This window comes from Camelina sativa, chromosome 17 (genome assembly GCF_000633955.1).
Source record: "Camelina sativa cultivar DH55 chromosome 17, Cs, whole genome shotgun sequence".
Lineage (NCBI taxonomy): Eukaryota > Viridiplantae > Streptophyta > Magnoliopsida > Brassicales > Brassicaceae > Camelina > Camelina sativa.
In genome coordinates this window covers 10,185,255-10,207,014 of record NC_025701.1, presented here as the reverse complement: position 1 = coordinate 10,207,014, position 21,760 = coordinate 10,185,255, and the positions used below count along the sequence as shown (strand labels likewise).

The following is a 21,760-nucleotide window of genomic DNA, read 5'->3' as shown; positions in this document are numbered from 1 at the left end:
TTTGGCTAAGTTCAATCAAAAGTAGGAAAGCAATGTGACTACTCCAAGGAAAATTATATAAGAATTTATCAATGTGGTAAGACTGATGCGAAGGAAAACCTAATTTTTAGGTTAATAAAAGGACGAGTAGACATTTGTTTGTTTTGTGACTTTTGTCCACTTTTTTTTCGTGCCCTATGTCGAACAGGTTAGCTGAAAGCGTGTAGTAATTGCTTGTTCTTTTTTTCTGGTCAGGAAACTAGTTCTTATTCAGCAAAGCAAGTTTTAAAACCTTGCAAAGTGTAGTTATTGGTAGCTCTCGGAACAATTTAAAACGAAGTTGGATAGTCATGAGAAACATCAAAACGTAATGCTGTAGTGGTATAGTCGATTAGTCGATTACAGTTTTGTTGACCATGGTTGTTGAGTAAGTTTAAGTCAATAAGAGACCTATTCTTCTGGTTAGAATGTGTCAAAGTTGTTTTGCTATATTCCCGTTGTAAGTGGAATTAGTTGAGCTAGTTGCGTCGTGTCCTATCTTTTAGGTTCTGTTTCAGTTTTCTTTGTATCTTTATAAACCGCATTAGAGCTAATGAGAACCAGATCATTCTGATGCAATTTGCAAGTCTTTGAAACTAGTATCTTACATTTGGTATCAGAGCTTGCGAACAAAGTGATCTAAGAGAGAGAGAGAAAATGAGCGACGACAAAACACTCACCAAAATTCCTCATTTTGATGGTCATTACGATCATTGGAGTGAGCTGATGGAGAATCTCTTGCGTGCTAAGGGATTGTGGAGTATGGTAGAAGAAGGGTACAGTGAGCTACCAGAGGGAATCGAAGCGACTGCAGCGCAGCAGAAGCAGGTCGAGGAGCTCAAGATGAAGGACCATCAAGTGAAGCATTACCTGTTCCAGGCACTCGATCGGGTTGTGTTTGAGCAGATCTTGGATCGTAAAATATCTAAGATCATTTGGGATTCAATGAAGAGAAAGTTTGGAGGAAATGAAAGGGTGAAGCGATCTCTTCTTCAAACCCTGAGAAGAGACTTTGAGGTTCTCACAATGAAGAATGATGAGAAAATTGATGATTACTTTGGGAGAGTAATGTCAGTTTCAAACAAGATGAGAAGCAATGGTGAAGACATGCCAGATTCGAAGATAGTTGAGAAGATACTTCGAACTTTAACTGATAAGTTCACTTATGTGGTGGTGTCTATCGAAGAGTCCAAGGATACAAGGAGCATGACGATTGATGAACTGCAGAGTTCTTTGTCTGTTCATAAGAAGAAGTTTCAGAAGAGCATCCATGAAGAAGATGATCAAGCTCTTAATGTTAGAGGTAGAGGCAGAGGATCCTACAGAGGTCAAGGTAGAGGCAGAGGACGCTCCTTTAACAAGGCTGTGATCGAGTGTTACAGATGCCACAAGCTCGGTCATTTCCAATATGAATGTCCAACAGGGAATAAATACAATGCACAATTTGCAGAAATTGAGAAAGAGGATGAAGTTCTGCTTATGGCATATGTCGAGTTGCAAGGAACCAGAAGAGGAGATGTTTGGTTTGTGGATTCTGGATGCTCAAATCATATGTGTGGAGAAAAGAATTTGTTCTCTAGTCTTGATGTTAACTTCACACATAATGTCAAACTGGGGAACAATCACAAGCTAATGGTGTGTGGGAAAGGCGTGGTGAAAATAACGCTTAATGGAGTAAGCTATGTGATAAGCGACGTATACTATGTCCCAGAATTGAAGAACAATTTGTTGAGTGTTGGGCAGCTTCAAGAGAAGGGTTTGGATGTACTATTCAAAGGAGGAGAACGCAAAACATGCAGCATATTTCATCATTCGAGAGGGAAGATTGCAGAATCTGTCATGAGTGCCAATCGTATGTTCATCCTGCTAGGAGAAACGAGTAACAAAACTGAAGAGGTGAAGTGTCTGCAGGTTGATATCACAGACAAAGCAGAGCTGTGGCACCACAGATTTGGTCATCTGGGCTACAAGGGTCTTCACACGTTGTGCAGCAAAGAAATGGTGGAGGGTCTACCCATCATCGGAGATGTAAAAATCACGTGTGAGGCCTGCATCAAGGGAAAACATCATCGTGTTCCATTTCCAAAACAAAGCAAATGGAGAGCGACTGAAAAACTGCAGCTCATTCACTCTAATCTCTGCGGTCCGATCAGTCCACCATCAAACAGCCAAAGGAGGTACTTGATAAGTTTCATTGACGACTTTTCTAGAAAAGCTTGGATATACTTTGTGTTAGAAAAGTCAGAAGCTTTCAATCAATTCAAGACATTTAAGGCGTTTGTGAAGAAGCAAACTGGATTGTCTATCAAGTGCTTGAGAACTGATAGAGGAGGAGAATACAACTCCAATGAGTTCAAGGAGTTCTGTAGAGAGCATGGCATCAAAAGACAATTGACTACAGCCTACACTCCGCAGCAAAACGGCATTGCTGAACGCAAAAATCATACCATCATGAATATGGTGAGAGCAGCTCTTTGGGAAAAGGAAGTACCAAAAGAGTTTTGGCCGGATGCTGTCCAATGGGTGAATCACGTTCTCAACAGATCTCCTACGGTGATTGTTCAAGACATGACTCCGGAGGAGGCATGGAGTGGCAGGAAACCATCAGTTGAGCATTTCAGAATATTTGGATGTATCGGGTATGTTCATGTGTCTGATGTCAACAGAACTAAACTTGATGACAAAAGCATAAAGTGCGTTCTGTTAGGCTTTAGTAGTGAATCCAAGGCCTGGAAAATGTTTGATCCTGTGGAGAGAAAGATTTACATCAGCAGAGATGTGATATTTGAGGAGGATAAGAAGTGGAATTGGGAAGATGTTGGGTACTCAAGTGAACAGAATACAGAGCTTGAGTGGGAAGAGGAATACGAAGACACTGAAACTGCAGAAGAAGAAGAAGAAGCAGAGGACGAAGGAGTTCATACTGTTCCTGTTCCTGCACCAAATGCGACTCAAAGCGATACAACAATGGGGGGAGAGCAAGAAAACCACCAGTCTGGGCTGCCGATTATACATCAGGAGAGGAGTTGTCAGATTCTAAAGAAGAAGCAAACATGACAACAGTTGAGCACTTGGCGTTCATGGTGATTACAGATCCTACCAATTTTCAAGAAGCTGCACAAGATCAGAAATGGAGGATAGCAATGGATGCAGAGATACAGTCCATTGAGAAAAACCAGACCTGGTCATTGACTTCTCTTCCTGATTGAGCTAAAGCTATTGGGGTTAAGTGGATCTACAAGACTATACTCAATGAGCTAGGAGAGGTGGATAAGTTTAAAGCTCGACTGGTTGTAAAAGGGTATGCTCAAGAGTACGGTGTAGACTACACAGAGGTTTTTGCACCAGTGGCTCGGTTGGATACTTTGAGGATGATCATTGCTTTAGCAGCTCAAAGAGGATGGGGAATCTATCAATTAGATGTCAAATCCGCTTTTCTCCATGGTGAGCTGCAAGAAGACGTATTTGTGGAGCAACCTCAAGGCTATGAAGTCTCAGGAAAGGAGCATATGGTCTACAAGCTGCATAAAGCTCTCTATGGACTGAAACAAGCACCAAGAGCCTGGTTCAGTCGCATTGAAACTTATTTTGTCAAGGAGGGTTTTGTGAGCAGCTCTAGTGAACAAACATTGTTCACCAAACGAAAGGGAGGTAAAACATTGATTGTGAGCATTTATGTTGATGATCTTTTGTTCACTAGTGATGATGAGGATCTGTTGAAAGAGTTCAAGCGTTCCATGAAAGATGAGTTTGACATGACTGATCTGGGAAAGATGAGATACTTTCTTGGTATTGAAGTGATCTAGAAGACTGATGGCATTTTTATCTGTCAAAGAAAGTATGCTGCTGAGCTGATCGAGAGATTTGGTATGCAAAATTGGAATCCAGTTTGTAATCCAATAGTTCCTGGACAGAAGGTTGGTCGGGATGAAGCTGGTGTGAAGGTCGACTAAACGAGGTATAAGCAAACGGTGGGAAGCTTAATGTATCTCACTGCAACACGACCCGATCTGATGTTTGTGGTAAGTTTTATAAGCCGTTTTATGTTACATCCTACTGAGCTGCATTTTGCCACTACAAAAAGAACCATGCGGTACTTGAGAGGAACGTTGGGCTATGGGATATGGTACAGACGTGAAGGTCACAGTGAACTCATAGGCTACACTGATAGTGATTATGCGGGGGATAAGGATGACAGCAGAAGCACTTCAGGTTATGTCTTCTTGATGAGTGGAGGAGCTGTAGCATGGCCCTCAAAGAAACAGCCTATTGTGACTATGCCATCGACTGAAGCAGAGTATGTTGCTGCAGCTAGGTGTGCTTGTCAAGCTATTTGGATGAGAAGAATATTAAGAGAGATTGGTCAAAAACAAAATGGTGAGATGATTCTGTTCTGTGATAACACATCTGCAATCAAGTTGTCCAAAAATGCAGTTATTCACGGGAAGGCTAAGCATATAAGGGTTCGATATCACTTTCTCAGAGAGTTAACCAAGGAAGGTGTTGTTAAGCTGGTTCATTGCAACACAGAGGAGCAGTTGGCCGACGTTATGACGAAGCCGTTGAAGCTTGTATCGTTTCAGTGGATCAGAGAGACGTTTGGGATGCGTATTGTGAACTGAAACTCTTAGTGAGTTTAGTTCAATGGAGGGTTTGTTGAGTAAGTTTAAGTCAATAAGAGACCTATTCTTCTGGTTAGAATGTCTCAAAGTTGTTTTGCTATATTCCCGTTGTAAGTGGAACTAGTTGAGCTAGTTGCGTCGTGTCCTATCTTTTAGGTTCTGTTTCAGTTTTCTTTGTATCTTTATAAACTGCATTAGAGCTAATGAGAACCAGATCATTCTGATGCAATTTGCAAGTGTTTGAAACTAGTATCTTACAATGGTTATATCATGATGATTATTTTACACCGTTTGACACTTTATTCTCAGGTCTTTACCACATAGGGATTTATGATATTAAATGTATAAGTGAAAGATTTAATATGATTTTTGCATAAATTTCGTAAATTTACTTTTCATTTTGTCGAGAGCGTTGGCTGTAGGGTAAAACGGGACCATTATAATAGATGATCGTATTCAAAATTAGGACCTGGACCACCTACCTATATATTTTTTTAACCTAACATATATGAAAGATTTCGAAGAATTAAATGATTCTTTTTTATAGTAATAGTCCCATTTAGATTGATCCAAAAATCCTTAGATATAATTATCATAAAGAATGGAAAATTTCATATATGATGAACAAGACAAGGATCCTTGATCAGGACGTAAGCCCAAGTGGTCTGCGTATGCATAGACACACCCATAGAGATCAGCCAATACGAAAATGCAAATCGTATAATACGACATGGGGACTAAATTTAAAAACCTTTGATATTATATATATGTACAAAATATGAGATTTTACGACCATAATAAATTGATATTGAATGATAATGCATGGTCTATATGTTATAAACGTAGGTCATGATATTATGAGTGACAACAACATGTGGGATTCAAATTTCAAAGTCTTGAACTACAGAAAGTGACGTATACTTGGAACCATTTCAACTACAACAGTTATCCAATTTTTCTTTTTTTATTAAACAATATATGCATTTATTCCATTACATTAATATGAATATTTATACACATATATCACTTTGTTACTTACATTACATATAAAAACTTAACAGAATATATGACTTTTTTAATTATAATTATTTAAATTTTAATATTGTTGCTCACAGTCACTGAGTCACAGTATAATTCATTTCAGTAACAATTTTTCAGAATAAAAAAAAAAAAAAAAACAGATGTAATATAACATATGCTCAAAATGTTCAATGTATTATTGGGTTTCAAAACTAACGGGCTTGGAGAAATGTCTTATTACAGCCCACTACTATGTAACTTTTCATAATTTCATTAAATGCTGAAGAAAAAGGTTAGAGATATACACAATCTCATCATACTGTATTATTCTCCCTCTCTTCTTCTTTTGAAAATTTGAAAAAAAAAAAAAGGAAAATACATTTCAAAAGTGTAAAGAATTAACAACCACAAAAAAAGAAAGAACTTCTCTTTTTTTTCTTTTTTCGCCATGTTATATATTCTTGATTTTGGAGACGAATCATATAAGCACTGTAAAGGGGTACACACTTCATTGCATCTGTGACCTGTTTCTAGTCTGGTAAATCTTGTTTTCTCCTCAAGTCTTTCTTTTTTTTGTTTTTTTTGTAACAAAATGTTATTACATATGAGAAACACAAAGATGTTATTAGTACTTTTCAATGAAGTGTTATTGAAGTGATTGTTAAATTCATTACCAGGTGTTCTACATGAGTGTTTTTTGTGGTCCAGTCCAGCTAGTACTTAAGATTGTTGTCAAAGTGTGGCTTGAAAGCAAAATCTGTGAAACTAATAAGCCAAGTTACGTGTTTTGTTTTCTTATGTTCCCATAAGACTGTTGGGTTTTGTTTTATTGTGTGTTTGGATGCATATGTCCAAATTCAATATCGTTTCCCATGAGATTTACTTTTGATTTCGTAGAGGAAAGGCCCTGTTCTGGTTATAGTGTTTTGAGGAATTCAATTTGTTTCTTTTCAGATCCTTGAGTTTGTGATGTGATGATTAGTATACTACTTTGATCTTGGAACCAGCAATGGATTCTAAAGATGAGCTTGTGAAACAACATGCCAATGTTGCAGAAGATGCTCTTGCTGGTAAATTAGTCTTACCTTTTTCTTCATCCTGCTTCTGCAATTTTTTTAATTTTCTAGTGAGAACATTTTCTCTTGTTGGTATTTTAAGGGTGGGAAAGAGCTGAGAATGAAGTGGTTGAGCTGAAGCAAAAGCTGGAGGACGCGGCTAGTAAGAACAATGTGTTGGAAGATAGGGTAACTCATCTTGATGGGGCTCTCAAGGAATGTGTTAGACAACTAAGGCAATTTAGAGATGAGCAAGAGGATAAAATTCAAGAAGCTGTGACTAGACGTAGCAAGGAGTTGCAATCTGCTAACACCGGTCTAGAGAGACGAGTTCTTGAGATAAACAAGGAAGCAGAAGCTGCTAAATCTGAATACATGGTGTTGAGACGAGAGTTTCTTGCACAGCGCGAAGAGCTTGAGATTGTGATGGTTGAGAGGGACTTGAGCACTCAAGCAGCTGAAACTGCTAGTAAGCAGCATTTAGGTAGCATAAAGAAGGTGGCGAAACTCGAAGCTGAGTGCAGGAAGCTTAGGAGTTTGGCTAAATCATCATTATCATCACTATCATCTAATCAGTCTTCAGATAGTCATTCAGATGGAGGAAGGGAGAAACTCGAGGGGAGTTGCTCAGATTCATGGGCATCATCAGCATTGATTTCGGAATTATATCAATTCAAAAGTGGTGATAGAAGTCTTCATGGAACTACTTTATCCACTGAAGTTGATCTCATGGATGATTTCCTTGAGATAGAACGTCTTGTGGCTCTGCCAGAGACACAGGCTAAAAACTGTAAGACTGAGTATGAACTGAACTTAGTTGAGAAGTTGGAGAAGCTAAAAGCAGAAAAGGATGAGCTTGAATGCGAAGTTAACTGTGGTAGAGAAGCGGAGAAGAGATTGAGATTAGAGCTTGAAGCTGTTGTTGGTGATAAAATGGAGTTGGAAGATATGTTAAAGAAGATGGAAGCTGAGAAAGCTGAACTAAAGATATCATATGATGTAATCAATGATAAATATCAAGAATCAAGATTTTGTTTTCAAGAAGTTGAGATGAAGTTGGAGAAGCTGCAAGCACAAAAGGATGAGCTTGACAATGAAGTTAAATGTTGTAGAGAAGCAGAGAAGAGTTTGAGCTTAGAGCTCAAAGATGTTGTTGGTGACAAAATGGAGTTGGAAGATAGAATAAAGAAGATGGAAGCTCAGAAAGCTGAGCTTAAGACATCGTATGACGATATCAGAGATAAGTATCAAGAATCTGGAGTTTGTTTTCAAGAACTTGAGATGAAAATGGAGAAGCTACAAGAAGAAAAGGATGAGCTTGAAAGTGAAGTTAAATGTTGTAGAGAAGCGGAGAAGAGACTGAGGTTAGAGTTCGAAGCTGTTGTTGGTGACAAAATTGAGTTGGAAGATAAATTGGAGAAGATGGAAGCTGAGAAAGCTGAGCTAAAGATATCGTTTGAAGTAATCAAAGATCAATATCAAGAATCTAGAGTTTGTTTTCAAGAAGTTGAGATGAAGTTAGAAGAGATCAAAAGGGAGCTGAAACTAGCTAATGATACCAAAACACAAGCTGAAACTCAGGTCATCCAAATGGAAGCAGAGGTGAGAAAGGAGAGGATTGTCTCTAGGGAGCTAAAGGAAAAGTGTGAGAAATATGAAGAGAAGCTTAGAAGAGAGATAGAAGAGAAGACAATGATCAGGAGAGAAAAAGTAGAACCAAAGATCAAACAGGTTCAGTTTTGTATTTTTACTGATCACCCCTTGTTCTCAATTCTTGTTTCACTAAAGTTGATTATGTTCTATTGCAGGAAGACATAGAAACAGCTGCAGGAAAATTTGAAGATTGTCAGAAAACAATAGCATCACTGGGGAAAAAGTTACAGTCTCTTGCAACACTTGAAGATTTCTTGATCGATATAGCTAACATTCCAGATTCTGCAAGGTCTGTTCACAAGAAGGAAGCATTTTTATCAAAAGATCCTCCTGAGTGCATCAAAACAATCAATAGAAGACCACTTGAGTATCTTGCAATCAAGAACTGCAATAACACTATCTCACCTCCTCCATGTGCATCTTCTTCTGATTCAACAACAGTGTCATTAATTATGTCATCAAACCGAGGGAGTTCTGAGAGGAATCGTACTGGATTTGCCACGGTTTTCACCAGAAGTAGAAATGCAATACATTTGGGGAGTTAGGAGAAGCAAATAGGTTCTTGCAGTCAATCTGATTGTTTAATCGGATTCTTACCATAGTTTTCAGATTCTGACTTGTTATTACCAAAAAGGATCATCCTTGTTTCTTCTGCTACAAAATGTATCTTTCTTAATCTTATATGTCTTGTGAGGTTTATCTTTGTTTTTCCAGGCTCACCAATGTGATGGTCTAATATGATGCATTATGGTTGCTCAATAGATAAAAGGCAACGAAGACTGCATTGGTTGTGTCGAAAAACGACCTTTTCGATTATATTCTAAAATGGTACATGCAACACACAGTCATCTAAGGTTCTATGGTGTAGTGGTTAGCACTCTGGACTTTGAATCCAGCGACCTGGGTTCGACTCCCGGTAGGACCTCTCTTGCTTTTGCATCTTTTTTTCCCCCAACATTGTAATTAGGAGATGGCAAAACTGAACCAAACCAATATTCATCAGCTCAAACTAAACCACTTTGAGCTCAAATGTAACAGAATAAACCAAAAACTCATAAATATTTATTTTATATAATAAATATATAATATATATAGACATTAACCTATACCAAATCCAAATGAACATAATTTCTTAAAAAAATATAAAAGTCTAGTTTGAAAAAGCAAATGCCAAGCCTAATTGTAATCATCAATAAATAACATTTACAAATACGTTTTTTTTTTCCTTTAGTACATCAGCACCTCAGATACATAAACAACAGATGAGTGGAGTAGTAGTTACACAACAAACCATATACTCTGCAACTGAGAGCGTCTAAATTGGCTACTATTCTCCATGGTTGTGATGATTGATGTTCTCTTGATTTCTCTTGGTACTTCTCTCTCTTCTAAAAGCATGAAACAGATCCAATCCTAGCCCAACATTGAGGATGTTCATTCCCGCCATACCAGACAGAGCTAGCGGTAACTCCACGCCTCTCTCAAACTTGTGTGCGTCTTTGATGAGCTTGACAGTGATGAGAATGTGAGGAATGCACCTTGCAAACACAAAAGTTGTCCAGTTTAGTACCCACTCCAGTTTCACCAATGCGGTGTTACTGTCTCGGATTCCCGCCATTCTCCTTAGCTTCCTCACGTGCAGAAAGATCGAATGCATCTGCTTACACATTGAAATAACAAAGGTCACTTTGGTTCACATAAGTACATGTTGTGAAGTTAAAATTGTAGTCTATCTCCAACTAAATTACTATATATATGAAACTAGAGCTAAACTCATGTTAGCATGGTCCGCAAACGAAACAGTCAGAAAAATCTCCGAGGAAGAAAAAAGTGGAAACGTACCTCACAAATGAGAGTAAGAATCAGGTAGTTGATGGTTACATTTCGGTACAGAGCCAATGTGAAGCAGACAAGGAGGACGAGATGGTGAATTAGAATGGAAGGTATTAAGCCACTGTACAACCGGTACTGAAGCATATCCCACTGGTCATACGCAAAGTAGCCGCATGAGAAACACAAAGCTGGATATGCCCATTTCCAAGTACCACCAACCAACTCAGAATGATCGAACATCTCGTCTAACCCTTTGGCTAAGCATTGATTGAGCCGTACTGATCAAGCAACCATAAGAACAACTAATGCAGTGCAAGGGCAGCAAACACAGAGAGCAACAAAGCAAAATGGAGAACGTAATTGAACCCAATAACAACGACAAAATGTGAACCCCAAAACTACGCATAAACAGAGAGAAAGAGACGGAAGGGGGGGACCTGATGCGGAGGTAACGATAGAGTGCAAAAGCGAGACAGAGGTGTTAACAAAGAGAGGGTCACGAGAAATCCACAAACGAACCACCCAATTCATCAATTGAAAGAAACATCCACCACATATCACCCATAGAAGCTCCGTCCGGAGATTGAAAACAATCTCAAACACGACGGAGACTAGCCATAGAAGCAACGTCGCTAGAAAGAACTGCCCTGCTCCTCCATTCTTCTTCCCTCCTCCCGTGCTCCCAATCCCGTTCCTGGCCATCGAAAACCCCTCTCTCTCTCTCTCTCTCTCCGCCCCGTAGATTCCTTAATAAATCCGGCAAAGCTCAACCCTAAATTGAATTCTCAGCTGAAACCTCCGATGATATCCATTTCCAATTTTGGCGGAAGAGACTTTATATAAATGCCTTTAACGTAGTAGCCTCTTTGGGACGCAACGGACACGTGTCCTTCGGTACTTGTTCCTTCTTGATGGCTGTGTCATCTAATTAATAACAATGTCAATGCCGACGTTTCGAATGTCGACGATCTTATGAGGCCTAGTTACGGCCCATTTTGAGAATAAATCAGCCCATATATAATCATGATTCGGAAAGATCGGCAAACCACTCCATATATAATCATGACTACTATATACATGTAGTAGACAGTACAACAAAATCAAGAATTGTCTTGTTAGTAGTTGTTTTACACACACACAAAGGGGAACACAAAGACTATAAACAAAATTAAACCGGTTTCCAAACTGATAAAACCTCTTGAAACATCTCAAGCATCAGTTCTCGATCAGCTTGCCTGAAGAAACTGCTGATTTCTTCTCTGACATCATAAATCTTTCCGAAATCAAACAAGTACATCAGACACCCTTTCTTCAGTTTCTCCAGCTGATAAAGCCATGCTTCTTGTAGCCTCTCGAGCACATTACCCGAGTTTATATCTTCCATTAAGCTTTCCTCGCAGGACGCTTTCAAATCCGTTATGTCGTATTTGTTTGCAGCACCGAGGAGGGCGAGCCGGTGTTTCCAGAAGTCTTCTTGGGTTATGTTACCGTAGAGGTAACTTAAGAGAGCCATGCAAGATTCTCTTGACATGTCGTCGATGTGGATTGTGGATGATTCTTTTTCCTTGAGGTCGTGGTGGAACATGCTTTTGAATACCGTTGAGCTTGCCGAGAGGATGGCTTTGTGAGCAGAGAGCGTTCCGTCGGCTGTGTGGATGGTTACATCGGTTAGGATGCTTTCCTCTAGCATCCGGGATAAACATTTGAGAGTGGTTTGTGTTGAGATTGATTGCATTGTTGCATCGGTTGGCCAAACAGGTGAAGCTTCACCACCCTGGATTTATATTTGATTTAAATTGATCAACCATAAAATACAAGAGAAAGCTATAACAGAATCATCATTATGAAAGAGAAGAAATAAGGTGAAAAACTGACATTCAAAGGGAAGATTTTGAGATCAAGAAACTCGACATCAATGGTGAATCGACCGTGGAAACTGGAATCCACATGCCACACACAATCATCAGTTGTACGCAGCAGTTTTTCATAAACTGCACCACAATACAGAGTATCTAGATTTCAGTTCTAAACCATATTCCCATAGTTCCATCTCATTCCAATATAAATTAAATAAAGCTTACTTCAATATTTTCTGAAATCCCTAATTCAACCTATAATTTCAAAATTTTCAAATCCAGTAAAGTCAAATTGAGAAACCAACACATACACATACCAGGAGAGATGTAGAATCTACGATTAGGACCAACGTTGGAGACACGAAGAACAAATTTGGCAACAGGAGGTTGCTCCTTAGATACTCTAGACAGTTCTGGGAATAGCCTCACTGATAAATAACGATTCCTCTCTATTGACAGATGCCTTCATTACATTCAAACACACAAATTCAAAAAAAAAATCAATCCGAGAAAAAATTCCCCAAATGTAAAAAAAAAAAAACCCCAAAAGTAGAAAGAATTACCAATTCCAAATCCCAACTTTGAAAGGATCTGATTTTTTGAAAGAGCAAGGTCCAAAATTCTCAATCCGCCATTGAGCTAACCTCGAGATTGTCTCCACCTTCGTGTCCCCCATCCACTCTCTCTCTCTCTCTAAGTTTTGACTTCCTTTCTCTCTCAACTCTTTTACTTCACGCCAAAATAACACGACGAAGCAAAGGCAACAACTACACACACTCAGGTGCCTCCATCGCTTGCCACGTGTACGAAGATGTTTCGTTTTAAAATTCTTCAAAACGGTTCGCTCCGGTTTAGTTTAGTAACCATTTAGAAATTGGAAAAGAGACGACGAAACGAGTTGGAGAGAGAGTGATCAGATAAAATGGCGACGGGGACGGCGAAGGAGAAACCGAAGATCGTGTGGAACGAAGGGAGACACAGATTCGAGACAGAGGATCACGAAGCTTTCATAGAATACAAGATGAAGAACGAAGGTAGTAAAGTCATCATGGATCTGGTTCGAACCTTTGTACCGCCGTCAAAAGCAGGATTAGGTTTGGCTTCGTATCTCTGCGTCGCCGCCTTCGAACACGCCTCCGAACACTCTTTCTCCATCATCCCCACTTGCTCCTACGTTTCCGTATACTACATCTCTTCTTCTTCCTCAAAACTGTGTGATGATATTTAGATTCTTGTACTGTTTTTTTATGAAATGTCTCGTGTTTTTTTTTGCAGGATACGTTTCTTCCTCGAAACCCATCGTGGCAGCATCTGGTTCACTCAGAGGATTCCAAGACCATCAAGTCTAGCATCTGATCTCAATTCTCATCAAGTCTTTGCTTCTTCTACTTAAAAAGTCTTTGGTGTAATAAAACTTAAAACACTTCAGGTTACATTATTATAAAGCTTATTTCATGTCTCTGTAACAACAAAAAATCCCAATATGTATTGTATTTTTCACAATTCGACAGCAACAAAACACTAATGTTGTCAACATTATAAAAATAAAACGTGACAAAAGCATTATTCTATATTACATATTTGTACAGAAACGTTGTTCTTGTGTCTCCCCTTTCTTAGCCGGTGACAAAGTAATCCATTTTCTCCGGTGGCAAGTTCAAAACAGATTGATCAACCTAACATCATCAAGAAACAGAATCAGGTCAAAATCAATTGTAAACCAAATGAACAAAGGGAACAATAAAGCATGATTGTTAAGGTTTTACTTGCCTCTTCGAAAGGAACGAAGACGAATGGAGTCATACCCCTCTTGTGTGAGACAGCAGGTATATCCGGGTTGTGAGTTTCATCGTCTTCCCAACCTTCAACTAGACCAAGAATGTCTTCTTCTGTGTTGCTTACTTCGTCATCGTTCACTCCACTTGTCACAAGTGACAGCAAATCCATCCGGTTATTCGCTCCAATCGCTGTTCCTCTTAACCTAACCACACCCACAAAAATAACAAACCCACATACCATGATGATCAGAATGACTACGAGCTACTCAGTTAGATTCCCTATAAGTACTTAACAGATAGGCAACATGTTTTGAGGGATTGAAATACCTTAAACGGATCCTTAAGACGGTAGGGGTTGTCCCTGGGTACAGAACAGCTGCTTCAATCTGCAAAAAAAAAAGAGTATGTTTTCAGGATAATGAAGATGTAATGTTGTTGATGATCTCTAGCCAATAAAGCAGTTAGAGGCAGCTAACCTTATCATCTGTCATTGACAATGTATAGGTGCCTCTGTAAAGATTGTCGGATTTAGAAGAAGCCTTAAAGTTCATGTATTTGGCAACATCCTTCAATTTCTGCGATGAGTTCTGGAGAATATAACAAAATATAACCAATTTGAGAATTATCAGAGCCAGCGACTCACATTGATACCTAGTTAGATTAAAAGTGTGCAAACCTTGTAAAGAAATCTGCCAGATGGGTAGAATCTTATGTAGCGGTAGTAACAAACCTGCAACAAAAATTTCCAAAATGAAGAAGAGGCCACTCAATAAATGTGTCTGTATGGGACAGATGAAGAAAAGAGAGCAAGACTGTGAAAAAAAAGACAAAGACTTTACTATATAAACTGGATTAGTAATCTTCCACTCAGCAATCCCAGCTCGAATGTAAGTATTCCTACTCACATAAAGACCTGAGAAGAAGACACAAAGTTTGAAAGAAATAAACAAGACATCATGTTAGTTTATACAGTATAACAAGACAAGAATACAAAAGACAACAATAAGTAGGTGGTAGAAACTCATGAAGGAAGGGGATGGATGAAAGCAAGAAAGATTTACCATCAGTACGAACTCTGGATCTAAGAAGCCACATTTTCTTCCAAGATCCATCATATTTAGACTGCAAGATCGTATAGTTTTCGATAACACCAGTAGTCTGCCAAGCTTTCAAGCAAGCATTACGCCAGAAGACAGGGTTTCGAACAGTGTACCTCCACTTTCGGCATACACAAGCTGCTCTACCTAAGTCATAAGGCATCATCCGAGCAAACACCTACGGAAGTAACATCATATCCATGAGTAAACTTATAGTACATAAGAAACAATGTTTGTTTTAGTATAACGAGGCAAAACAAGAAGAAAGGGAAGATCAAAACCTCGAAAAGAAGCTCATCAGGCAAGCAACGATGAATCAAAGCTGGATCATAATGGGGTATACTGCTTGTACTACCGCATGGTGCCACAGGCCTCACATGGACTCCATAGAGATCTACAACATGGGACAAAGATTATGTAAACTACTCATCTCAAAAACGTAAACCACCCAATTTGTGATAAAAGATGAAAACACAGTAGAGACTAGAATGATTTAGATTAAGATGTACCAAGCCAAGGCCTCTTAGTGATAAAGTATTGGACAGTCCTGAGCCGCAACGCAGATTCGAGCTCAGATGGTATAGTGAGAGCATCTGTGACGAGAATGAAGAAAAGACAACAAGCACCAATCAAAACAAGTTAAACAAAAGAATCAGTAAAATTAGCCACAACTTCTATATGATTTCTCAATTTTTGTGATAGAGCACATTCACGAGACCTACCAGATCAATCTATGATCCCATACGAGATAAGAATTTGTAAGCAAAATAAAGAGAAAACTCAATCAGACCCACAAAACAGAAAAGAAAAAAACTGAAAATTTATATCAAAATTTATATTTATCTGTTCTTGATGTCATATATAGATCCGATGAAAAATTCGTCAAAATTACCAAAAAAAAATCGGAATACCTGAAGTCATGAAAACTGCTGGACGATTTGAAAAATCCGGCGAGTTCGTAGCCGCCCGTGCGCGTTCCCTGTTACCGGGAAAACAATAAGACGATAGAACCAGACTCTCTCTCTCTCTGTCTTTTTTAATTAATTAATTTATTTGTTTTTCTGGAGGTTCACGTTATTCCAACAAAACCGACATAACTGAGTTCAGATCAGTTCCAAGGTCGGTTTCAATATCTCGTTAACCAAGTGGTTTAGTTTTGACCGTTTCATCTTATAAAATTAGATCGTTAGTTCCTCCTAATTAGTTTAGGCAGAGGTCAAAAAAATTGTGACAATCATTAATCTTTTGATTAATTAATTTTTGTATTCTAAAACTTTTAAAATAAAAATAAAAACTTGCAAAAACTGAAATTAATTTAAGACAAAATGCACTACATCAAAGTTGATTCATCATCTCAACTTTCTTCTAGAACTTGACATTGTCACCTAAATAGTTGACATCTGTAATAAAAAACAATTTGAATCAAAATAATATATTATAAGATGTTCAATTTTTCTTCTATTTTTTAACCATAATTTCCAATAATATTTTTCTGTTTTATTTCTTCACTTTAATAGAAATAATTTACATAATATGATTTTTTTTTTTGTAATTTCACTCTAATTATAATAAACCAACACATATACTAATATATAGGATTTATAATTTTTAGAGAAATAGTTGAATACATATTTTATTTTAAGAGAGAACAAAATGTATATTTAAAATTACAATTGATTAGCTTGAAGTTCCTGTCATATATTTATAGTTATAATAATTTCAAATTTTTATATTCAAACCACAAAATCAGTTCTTAATTCACAATAAAATTTATTTTTCTGAATTTTTCACATATTTTATTAACTTACATATTCTATCAAATATTTGGTAACTCTTATATTTATAATTATATCTATATTTTAAGGCACTAAATTTTAATTAATTGTAATTATTTATTTGTGTTTATGTTATTTTTTCCACCTCCATAGTATTTACAACATTAAAAATAGAATAAATAATAAAAGATATTAATATCTAATTATTGCATTTTTTTTATTCTTATATACTTTATGTAAGAGTTCAACATGTGTGTAGCATATTTATGCTATTATGCTTATGAGAAGTTCAACATGTGTGTATGATATATATATATATATATATATATATATATATATGAGTGATATTTTTGTTTTAAAATGTGATGAAATATTTAACTTTTTTATCATCTAAATTGTTCTTAATTTATTTTGGGGACATTAGTACTACATATATATTATTCTTACATTATGAACATCAAGATGTAGTTTTATTTTCAATTCTACTTGTCATCATTAAGATATGACGCGTATTTTCTATTTTGCTTTTATTTTTTATTCATTTTAAGATAAATAATTCACATGAAATTGTTATGTAACTATTTTTCAATTTCTATTCACTTATTAATATTATTCTAATTATATACCATTTATCAGCATATAGTTAATTAACATATATATATATATAATATGTTTATATTAATTAACCAAATTATTGTGGATTGTAAATATATATATATAAGTTAGGTTTTGGTCTCACTAATAGCGGTATAATTGAGTCATTTTCCATATTCATCAATCATCTCGGGAAAGCGTATTTAGTTTTCGATTAATCATCTCAAATAATATTTATTTTCATAATGAATCTAAATAATATAATAAATAATAGGTAAGTTTTTTTGCATTTTTTGAACAGTGGAAAAATTATTGAAGGGACTAAGAAAAATAGAAAACCATAACTGAAGAAATTTTTTTAGAATTTTTGTACAAATTTTGAAAGATACTTATTTAAAAAAATATTTATATAATATAAACTATTAAATAATCAATTTATTCCATAAGAACTAAACTCATTTAAAATTATATAATTATATTTTGTTATATTATTTTCCGATATTGTAGCCTTGAAGGTCTCCCGTCTTCTAGCCACGCGTGACAAGAAGATGCGCGTCGGGGCCGCCTACCTCCTCGAGAACCTTCGTACTGGGGAGGGGTCGCTGCGTTTCCAACCCAACACCGAATCAGTCCTGAAACCGCTACTTTTGCAACGTCTTACTGTGGAGAAGGAAGAATCTATCTGCTACAAGATCGGTTTTATAGTGTTGGCGCTTGTATCCGTACATCTGCCGCAAGATAAGTGGTCGGAGTTTTGGTCGTTCGTTGTGGGATTGTTGTCCGCTGATTCAACAAAGGTGCAGAAGAAATCGGCGCTTCTCATCTTGAGTAGTTTACCACGGGACGCTATGGAGACCTTAGTATTTGACGATTCCAGCTTTAGACTTCTCCATGACTAATTTTTGCCTAGCCTAGTTAAATTATCTTAATTACCCTTAATGATCTTATCATTTTTTATACTATTTCTAATGACATTTCAATGTATTTTCTTATACTTTTAATGTTAATTTTAAAAATGTACATTAAAATTTTATAAATGTACTTCTCAATTATAATAGAATTTCAAAGCCTTCTTTATCTAATACCCCTTTCTTATTGTTATTATTATTATTATTATGTAAAATGCCAATAATATTTTAAAGACTGAAACACTGGACTTAAATCGTACATTACATCCCAAAGCGGACTGGCCTAGGACATAAAACCTTTAAAAGTAAAAGAAAAAATTTGCAGATTGAAAGGAAGAAATTAACTTAACATGAAATGCGCTACACAGTAATCTGAGTTTTTATCACGTGATAGTTCAGTAAATTACTGTATTTTTTTAAAAAAACATGAGACAGACATAACGCACGCACTGCTCTTTTCAGAGCTCGTCCTTGGCTTCCTTAGTTGTCTTTTCCTTCTTATCAGCCTTCCCAACTGTGTCCTTGTTCTTGTGGATGAAGCTTATGAAATCTTCCTTTGTCCCGTCCCCATGGTAAACCACGATGTTTCCACTCGCTGATATGAAGTAAATGGTTGGAACGCCCTTCACATCGAAGGTATCACGTGGGATGTCGTTTGTGGAAAGGTCCTGGACACATGAAAGAGTAAAATACACCGCAGAGGACCAAGAACATATACACTCATCAAATGTAAAGAAAGATAAAGGACTTACTATCTTAGCTATGACTACACTTGGGTCGTTTTGGTACGACACAGCGATCTCGTCAAACATTGGAACAAGCTTTTGGTAAAACTTAGACCATGGAACATAGAATATAAGCATAACTGCATTTCAAATGAGAAGGAGTTAAAAAAAAACTGAATTATAAGCTTTTTGTATCAGTAAACAGATTTTTTTGTTTTTACTTAATAACGTAATGTAAGTATGTGCAACTCACCGTTCTTTACAGATTTGAAGACCATGTCGTCAAAACTATTAGAAACAACAACCTTCACTAGGTCGTTGTTCTCGGTTGGGATAGGTTGAGATTTTACGTAGGGTGCAAGTTTTCCCTCTTTGAAGTCCTTAACCCATGATTCAATCTGGTCAATCTCCACATTTGCTTTCAGGTAATTCTTGCCGCTAGCGGTCTCGATGATGATAAGAGGAATATGGCTCTCTTTGTGTCCATAATTCTGTTAATGGTGTTCAAAAAAGAGAAAATTTGTTCAGCATTTTTGTAATTAACCAATACTAACCTGGAGGTAGACGAGGAAGACATACCTTCAATGTACCTTGACTGTCATTGACACCACCTAGAAGGAAGCGAAGACCTTGTCCCTTGTTGGATGTAGCAACTTCACGGTACTTGCATTTAAAAGACTCGGCTGCTTCTCCAGTGAGATTAATGTACAACATCACCTTTCCAGTCAGGCTCTATACCACCATGCAAAAACATAATAACTTTTAGGTGACAACGTACGTAACGGTTTTAAGATCTTTCATAGCCATGCAAGCGTGAGATGAGCTACCTTAGTATAAGGGCTGTAAAAGAATCTGATAACATATGGGGTGTTGTTTGGATCTTTGTCGAAGACGGTGACAAGTGGAAAGCTAGATTCTTTGACAAATTTCTCCAGAGCTTCCGATTCGAAATCCTGAATGCATGCACGAGAGTAAATTAAACAAACATTCGGAAACATGACCACTCACTCGTCCATGTAATATGCAAAGTGAAAAAGGCTTTCTCTTGTACCTTGGAATCAACAACCAATTCATCAAAGGGTTTGAATATCCTAACTAAAGGTCCGGTCACAGTTGGCTCTCCGCTAGGAAGAAGTTTGGCATCCAAGGTATGTGCGAAAGTATAGTTAAAGTGCAATTTAATTTTGTCTTCCGCGGTTGCGGAATCATAGTCAGCACGAAATTTATATGCAGCGGCCAAGAAAGAATCAAACTCGGAGCCAGGTAATTTAGGGAAAATCCCAACCTAAAACAGCAAAAGTATAATACATGATTAGATTATGGAACATAGACAGATAATTAAAAGGAATATGTATATTCTCACTTACCACAAAAACCTTCTTGTCCCCAACAAACTCAGCAACATCATCAGCTGATTTTATATGTAATGAAGGAAGAGGTTCCTTACTTAGTCTCTTTAAGAAAAATGCAATGTCGTCAGCTTTTTTAGGTCCAAGGTACCATTCATGAAGTTTTCCTCGGTATCTGAAAATCAAGATTGATGGGAAACGAGCAATCCCAACATCGGTGGTTACGAATTCTCTGTTTGCTTCCTCGCTTGCATCAATCTTGGCAAAAACCACCGGAGGGACGTGACTGCTCAGCTCTGACGCAACTTCCTCGTACTGTAAAACAAAAAATATCACGGCCTTGTGAACTAGACAAATAACTATAGCAAGTGATCATCAAAAGTTTCTAAAAAATCTTGGAAAGACATTACAGTTAGAAAATGGTGTCCACTCCTCTCATGCATTTCATTTATAAATTTGACTAAAACACATTTGACTTTTGTAAATAATATGAAGATGCTATTATAGCATCCATTAGGAATGTTTCAATGGGTCGTCTCTCAACTAAAAGACTAATAAAGAAAGAGAGAATGAGAGATATATAATGAAGGTTAATTACATATATATGGCTTAACTATATCAAACATATTAACACTAAATTGATCAATGAGAGGATATTGAAAGAGTTTCTCACAAAATGTAAATTCTATTACTAAAGTGATTGAAAAGCCATATATTACCTCAGGAGAAAACTTGATGGATTTCGGACCCCTGAAGATAAACAAAATACGGATTACCAAATGACGGAGATCAAGATCAAATGACAGAAATGTTAAAGCTATCACAATATATATACCATGAGGTGTAGAAGTTGACAACAATAAAATTGTGCTTGTTGATAATTTCGTCGTAGTTACTGTGATTCAATGTCAACACTAACTCCTTCGTCTCCGTATGTTCGCTTTTAATAGATGAAGCGAATGACAATAAAAGGATCCAAAACAAGACGTATCCCGTAATGGCCATTATCGCTATCTCTCGCTAACAATGTTAATTAAGCTTTGGTAAGCTTTGAATGAAAGCTCTAGAAGATATACATTATATATTGCGCCAAGATTCGACGACTTTCACAATAATATTTGCAGCTAAGAAAATAAAGACCCAACGACATGTATAGTCTTAGTAAACTCATATAAGATAGAACGATTTTTCACGACAGAGAGAAGTCGACATACTAAACCAAAAAGTTTAATAAAATTAGAAAAGTCAAAACGTGGCCGAGCCTGCAGGTTTCCTATACGGCCTGCATGATGGCTTTCATTGCTTCCTCAGTAAACCGTTCAAACATCTTTAGGATCCCTCTTGTGGGCATTATATATGGGTAGTGAATAATTAGGCTAACTATCAAACAATGATGCATCGTGTTTTGAGTTTTGTTTCAAGCTCTCTTACTTACTCAACAACCAAAGTAGCCAAGACTGGAATTATCTTGGTACAG

At 37.1% G+C, this 21,760-nt stretch overlaps 5 protein-coding genes, 1 non-coding gene and 1 pseudogene across 6 annotated transcripts; 3 read left to right on the top strand and 4 right to left on the bottom strand.

Moving 5' to 3' along the window:
- LOC104756522 (filament-like plant protein 2) lies at window positions 6,056–9,072 on the top strand. Its single transcript, XM_010479126.2, has 4 exons — window positions 6,056–6,198; window positions 6,615–6,730; window positions 6,819–8,446; window positions 8,524–9,072. The coding sequence occupies exons 2-4, from the start codon at window positions 6,670–6,672 to the stop codon at window positions 8,911–8,913; spliced, it is 2,079 nt and encodes a 692-aa protein (XP_010477428.1). The 5' UTR covers window positions 6,056–6,198; window positions 6,615–6,669; the 3' UTR covers window positions 8,914–9,072.
- On the top strand, window positions 9,222–9,293 carry TRNAQ-UUG. The gene has a single exon. It is a non-coding gene; the product is annotated as a tRNA-Gln (tRNA).
- On the bottom strand, window positions 9,537–11,022 carry LOC104756521 (annotated as a pseudogene).
- LOC104756519 (BTB/POZ domain-containing protein At1g21780) lies at window positions 11,229–12,783 on the bottom strand. The gene is made up of 4 exons (XM_010479125.1): window positions 12,621–12,783; window positions 12,375–12,520; window positions 12,077–12,192; window positions 11,229–11,975 (listed from the first exon to the last, which is right to left on the bottom strand). The coding sequence occupies exons 1-4, from the start codon at window positions 12,731–12,733 to the stop codon at window positions 11,370–11,372; spliced, it is 981 nt and encodes a 326-aa protein (XP_010477427.1). The 5' UTR covers window positions 12,734–12,783; the 3' UTR covers window positions 11,229–11,369.
- LOC104756517 (acetyltransferase At1g77540-like) lies at window positions 12,919–13,628 on the top strand. The gene is made up of 2 exons (XM_010479123.2): window positions 12,919–13,237; window positions 13,333–13,628. The coding sequence occupies exons 1-2, from the start codon at window positions 12,980–12,982 to the stop codon at window positions 13,411–13,413; spliced, it is 339 nt and encodes a 112-aa protein (XP_010477425.1). The 5' UTR covers window positions 12,919–12,979; the 3' UTR covers window positions 13,414–13,628.
- LOC104756518 (F-box protein 7) lies at window positions 13,512–15,992 on the bottom strand. Its single transcript, XM_010479124.2, has 10 exons — window positions 15,844–15,992; window positions 15,442–15,525; window positions 15,214–15,326; window positions 14,897–15,110; window positions 14,675–14,748; window positions 14,512–14,565; window positions 14,312–14,422; window positions 14,163–14,221; window positions 13,828–14,038; window positions 13,512–13,733 (listed from the first exon to the last, which is right to left on the bottom strand). Exons 1-10 carry the CDS (start codon window positions 15,851–15,853, stop codon window positions 13,674–13,676), a joined length of 990 nt encoding a protein of 329 aa, XP_010477426.1. The 5' UTR covers window positions 15,854–15,992; the 3' UTR covers window positions 13,512–13,673.
- LOC104756516 (protein disulfide isomerase-like 1-1) lies at window positions 18,668–21,433 on the bottom strand. Its single transcript, XM_019239440.1, has 8 exons — window positions 21,088–21,433; window positions 20,302–20,598; window positions 19,986–20,219; window positions 19,762–19,887; window positions 19,514–19,651; window positions 19,188–19,425; window positions 18,962–19,074; window positions 18,668–18,877 (listed from the first exon to the last, which is right to left on the bottom strand). Exons 1-8 carry the CDS (start codon window positions 21,286–21,288, stop codon window positions 18,668–18,670), a joined length of 1,557 nt encoding a protein of 518 aa, XP_019094985.1. The 5' UTR covers window positions 21,289–21,433.